The sequence below is a fragment of the Panicum hallii genome, chromosome 7 (assembly GCF_002211085.1).
Source record: "Panicum hallii strain FIL2 chromosome 7, PHallii_v3.1, whole genome shotgun sequence".
NCBI lineage: Eukaryota > Viridiplantae > Streptophyta > Magnoliopsida > Poales > Poaceae > Panicum > Panicum hallii.
The window spans coordinates 25,231,607-25,237,030 of NC_038048.1; the positions used below are offsets into that span (position 1 = coordinate 25,231,607).

A 5,424-nucleotide genomic window follows, 5' to 3' on the forward strand; every position below is an offset into this window, starting at 1 on the left:
TTGGTGGTGCCCCACCTCGCCGCGCCTCGATCTCCCGATCTTATCGCCCGCGCGTCTGCACCCGACCTAGATTTGAGCCCGAGGCTCATCTTGGGCGGATTAGGTTCGAATTCGCCCTATTTTTTCGGATTTTTCGGAGCTAGAATGGCTTAACTGTCCCGCTTTTTTTGTGCGTTTCCGTGTAGTGTCGCCGATTGGGGTCTCCGATTCGTGGCCATGGCCACCCCGACGATGGTCTTGCGGCGGCTAGGGGAGGCGTCGATGCGGGCCGCAAGTTTTGGCGCTCGCAATCGTGGTCCGCATCCAGGGCGCCCGCCAAGCCGCCGCTGGATGCAGCCGCAGTGCCGGGTCCGGCGGACAGGCCCGCCGCGTCCCGCTGCCGCCGCTAACCCTGCGGTCGATGAGCGCCAAGGCCCCGTCCTGCCTCCCACCGCTGTAGCCACTCGCCATCACCCGCCGCAGCCTGGACGAGTGGCCCAAGGCTGTCTCTGACGACGTCGAGGAGTGGCCCAACCCCACCTGGAGGTGGGAGACGAAGCTGACGGGTAAGGCCTACCTGGCAGTGAGAGGAGCTGCGGACCCAGCTGTCGGAGGGGAGCTGCGGGACCTAGCTGTCGGAGGGGAGAGAGGAGAGCAGGGCAGGGCAAGGGTAGGGACGATATTTGCGTCCCCATGCTGACTGGGCGCCAGCGTATCAGGCAGACGTAGTGTGCCGATTAGGTAAATATGGCAAATCGAAGTGTAAAATTTCTCTCCTACGGCAAATATGCAGGAGCAATTCCTAATAATGGTTTTAGGACGAGTGCATTGTTATAGTGACAAAATTGTAAAAAACCCCTCCGCCTCCGAGCTTGAAAATTCCAAAGCCGCCGTCGCCGGGCGGCCACCCCTCCGGCCTCCCTCCTCCGAGATGTCCTCGCCGCAATCCGTCCTCCTCCTCCTCCCTTCCTGTCTACCACCCCCACCTTCACTCGCTCGCGTCGCCCCGCGCCCGCCCTCCTCGCCGCCCCTCACCGCCCTACGATTCCCCCGCCTCGCCGCCAACCTTTCCCCGCCGCCTCTCGCGGCATCGCCCCCTCCACCCGGCGGCTTCCGCGGCTGTGAAGACACCGGCGGCAGCGATGGAGGAGGAGGAGGTGAAGGCGGGGGAGGAACGGACCCTCCCGACCCCGGCGACGGGTGGTGGCGCCGGTGGCTCCAGGCCCTCCACCCGGAGTTCCTCCTCCTGTTCCTGCTCCTCCAGTCCGGCGCCGCGTCCGCGCTCGCCGAGGCCCTCGGCGCCACAGGAGATGACGCGGGGGCCGTGTGGGAGGTGAGGGGCGGCGCGCGCACCCGGCTCGTGCCGGACCCGACCTGGACCTCCTATCTCATCGCGGGGGACGACGGGTCGAAGCGGGAGGAAGGGGATGCCAAGGGCGGAGGTTCCAGTGTGGACGTGGCCGCACTGCGGAGGCAGCTGGAGCGCTCGTGGCGCCGGTGCACCGATGTTGCTGTCCAGCTGCTGCTCCCCGACGGGTACCCGCACAGCGTCAGCAACGACTACCTCAACTACTCGCTCTGGCGCGCCGTGCAGGGCGTGGCGAGCCAGATCAGCGGGGTGCTTTCCACTCAGGTATCGGTGGACGTCCGAGTATCTGTGACAATTCTCTCAAGCTGATAGGTAAAGTGTAGCGTTTTTATTCCCTGAATTGTATTGTTCAGGCGCTTCTCTATGCGGTTGGGTTAGGGAAAGGAGCGATACCCACTGCAGCTGCGGTGAATTGGGTGCTGAAAGATGGGCTAGGATACTTGAGCAAGATCACGCTGTCCAAATTTGGCCGGCATTTTGATGTGAACCCCAAAGGATGGCGGTTGTTTGCTGATCTTCTGGAGAACACGGCTTATGGGCTGGAAATTCTGACTCCAGTGTTTCCTCACCTGTTTGTTCCGATTGGGGCTGCTGCTGGAGCTGGTCGCTCGGCAGCTGCTTTGATACAGGTTAGACTTACTTTGGTAGAGTAAGCTACTGCTTTAATTTATCATTATTCAACTTTGACAGATTATCTACCATGCTGCTGTTATCTATCTTATGTGAAATTGTGAATAGGATGATGCAACGGTTTTAATAGAGGAAGTTTTCTTGCCTGCAGGCTGCCACCAGAAGTTGTTTCTATGCTGGATTTGCAGTCCAAAGGAACTTTGCTGAGGTGCACTAATCCTCTTATGTGAAGAAATTTTCATTTATTTTTAATTGAGCATGTTAGCCCTCTTAAAACTTTTTACTATCAAATGAAATTATAGTACGGATGTTCCTTTATTACTTAATCAATGTGAAATTGTACTACGACATCATTCACCTTATAGGAGAAATTTACTCACATGGATCTTGTTGATCTTCACGTCCTACTTTCCTACCAGCTTATATAATAAGGAACTGGGAAACATTTTATGGCTCCAACAAGTATGCATGTTCCAATACGAGAGTTATCCTGTCTGCTGTCAACCCACATTATGGTGGTGTCAGAAAAGCTACACCCACCCCGTGCCTTGATACATGTCTTTGCATTGCCTACATGTCTATGCATGTTCTGATACGAGAGTTATCCTGTCTGCTGTCAACCCATATTATGGTGGTGTCAGAAAAGCTATGCCCACCCGGTGCTTGATACATGTCTTTGCATTGCCTACAACCCAGTAGTCAATGATGCATTACCTTCCATTTTTATTCGTACTAGGAACTCAAGAATCAATATCACATGAACACTTAAGATATTATATTTAGTAAGTACGTTGTATGCCCTTTTCATTACATTTTCATCTCAGTAACTGAAATGAAATGAATATTCAGGTTATTGCAAAGGGTGAAGCGCAAGGAATGGTTAGCAAGTTTGTCGGCATAGGGCTTGGCATTGTGTTGGCTAATCAAATTGGCTCATCTGTACCATTAGCTCTTATTTCGTTTGCCGGAGTTACTGCTGTCCACATGTATTGCAACCTAAAGTCATATCAATCAATTCAGCTGAGAACACTGAATCCGTACCGTGCAAGTAATTTGATTTCTTTGCTGTTCTTTATCTCCAATCTTCCCTGATTTTTATTGTCCCCGTATTGCCACAACTTGTGTATAGATGATATCATGAGGCTACTTTGTCAGCTTTGTCTTTACTAAACTAGATATGGAATGTAAAATGTTTAGGGAGTAAAAGCTGACAATTTGTTTCTAATAATGGTTGAATGAACTGGTAAACATGAAAGGTACATTCAATGTATTTCTTCAGTCTGAAATGTGTATGTTTTATTCAATGATAACACAGTTTCAGATGAGATTATAGAGTATAATGTCTTTCATTTTGTTTGGAAACATTTTGTCTATGATGTTGAATGTTAGAAGCATATATTTACTATGGTAGTGATAGTTTACTAAAACAATACTCCTATCACTTCCAAACTTTATATTTTTTCTGTATGGGATTCCATGTGGTACAAACTTACAATTATAGTTATTTCCTATCCTTGTATCAGTGTTCTGTTCATTGACATTTAGCATTTATTCTCTAGAATGTAATGTTACAGGATGTGAGTAAACATTTTCTCCTTGCCCTTTTCGTGTAGGTTTGGTGTTTAGTGAATATCTATTAAGTGGAAAAGTTCCATCAGTCAAAGAGGTTAACAATGAGGAACCCCTCTTCTTCAATCTGTCACTTGGTGGTTCACATAAAGTAAGTCAATGTTACTTTAGTATTGTACAACTGACCATGTTTTTCTATCCCGACCATTATATTTCAACTGTTAAGCCTTTAAAGCCCCCCTTTACAATATTGATAAAGCATGTGGCACATCTAGATGTGTTTGGTAATGTCCAAATTATGATTTTGTCGTTCTATTGGATCCAACTAGCTTCTGATTAGGAATGCTCACGTGACATCATTGTATGTATTCAACTTTGGAACAAAGTCCACGTTTGTTTTATTTCATATTTCTCAGTTTCTGTGGTTTCTTGGATTTTTTCGACAGGGATGCAAGATTTTATCAGCAGAAGCAAAAGATGCTGCAGATAGAATTTGTTGGCGGTTACAATTGGGTTCTAAGCTAAGTGAAATTATTGAGACTAAAGAAGATGCATGTGCATTGTTCGATCTCTACAAAAATGAGCAATACCTGCTTACAGATTACAAGGGAAAATTTTGTGTAAGTTCATCTTGAAGAAAGTATTTTCTAAATATCAGTTCTGTTGTTATTCATTAAGCTAATAACATTTTACCTGCTTACAGATTGTACTTAAAGAGGGATCTTCTCCTGAAGACATGCTCAAATCTTTGTTCCATGTTAGCTATCTGTATTGGTTGGAAAGATATATGGGCTTCAAACCAAGCAAAATTGCCTCAGAGTGTAGGCCAGGTGGAAGGCTTGAAGTATCTCTGGATTATGCTCAGAGAGAATTCAGCCATGTCAAACATGATGGTTCTGTCGGTGGCTGGGTGATGGATGGTCTGATTGCGAGACCCTTACCTGTAAGAATACGAGTAGGATATGTTACTCCTTAGGACTTGGCACAATTGGCTATCCCCAGAGCTCCGCCCTTGGAAATGTACCGTGTGCTCATTATCTGATCAAGTTTTTGGAAGAGTTATATTTTGTCTAACTGGTAGTGTGGTTCGACACTTTACCCATAAGCCTTCTAAACTAACAGTCTTCAATCTTCCTGAGGCTCAAATAGCCTCAATGATTATCCACATAATAGGATGGAGCTGGCAACATTTCTAGTATAGTTTTTGTTAAGAACGGGATTCTTTTTAGTTGGTTGACTTCTGAAGCCTGTACAAGTGCTCACAGGATTAAGAGCACTTGGGTAACTACAGAGATTAAATACAGATGATGGAGTATTATCAGTACGCCACATTGTGTGGTTGAGAGTCAATTTTACTGATAATGCTTGTCTGGTTTTTTATTGGAATAAAATTCACATTCCATAATGTTAATGCACTATGTCCTAGAATGTAAGCTAGTTAATGTGCCAAGTTATGTCTACTGGCTTGAATCATGGTCTGGCAGCTATTCGTAGCTTATCCAGAACCAAATAACGTACATTCTGCAACATGTACACAGGCACAGCCAATGTGAGCTTTCTTGATGTGACGGTGTACAGCTGAAGTTTGCCTCTTCCAGTTTGTTTTGTCAGTTCTTTCTGTTTTATTCACTGTGTTTATGTTTTATAATGGTACCGCATCAGTGCTTTAAAAATTGCAGTTGGACATGTATAATGTTGTGCCAATCCTTTATAAATTGGAGTTAAGTATCTTCCGGTTTGCAGAATGTTAAGGTAACATAGCTGGTTTGCGAGAAGAGCTTCACCAACTATCAGGACCATATGTGAAGACTCGTACTAAGAGTTTATTCTTCTGGTTCTTATCAGTTTTATTACTTCTGAGCAAACAAATGCCACAT

At 46.5% G+C, this 5,424-nt stretch overlaps 1 protein-coding gene across 1 annotated transcript; it reads left to right on the top strand.

The window, feature by feature from the left end:
- Positions 1-478: 478 nt before the first annotated feature.
- LOC112900016 (protein root UVB sensitive 1, chloroplastic) lies at positions 479-4,958 on the top strand. The gene is made up of 7 exons (XM_025968712.1): positions 479-1,612; positions 1,702-1,977; positions 2,130-2,186; positions 2,828-3,026; positions 3,592-3,698; positions 3,994-4,167; positions 4,251-4,958. The coding sequence occupies exons 1-7, from the start codon at positions 767-769 to the stop codon at positions 4,521-4,523; spliced, it is 1,932 nt and encodes a 643-aa protein (XP_025824497.1). The 5' UTR covers positions 479-766; the 3' UTR covers positions 4,524-4,958.
- The last annotated feature ends 466 nt before the right edge of the window (positions 4,959-5,424 follow it).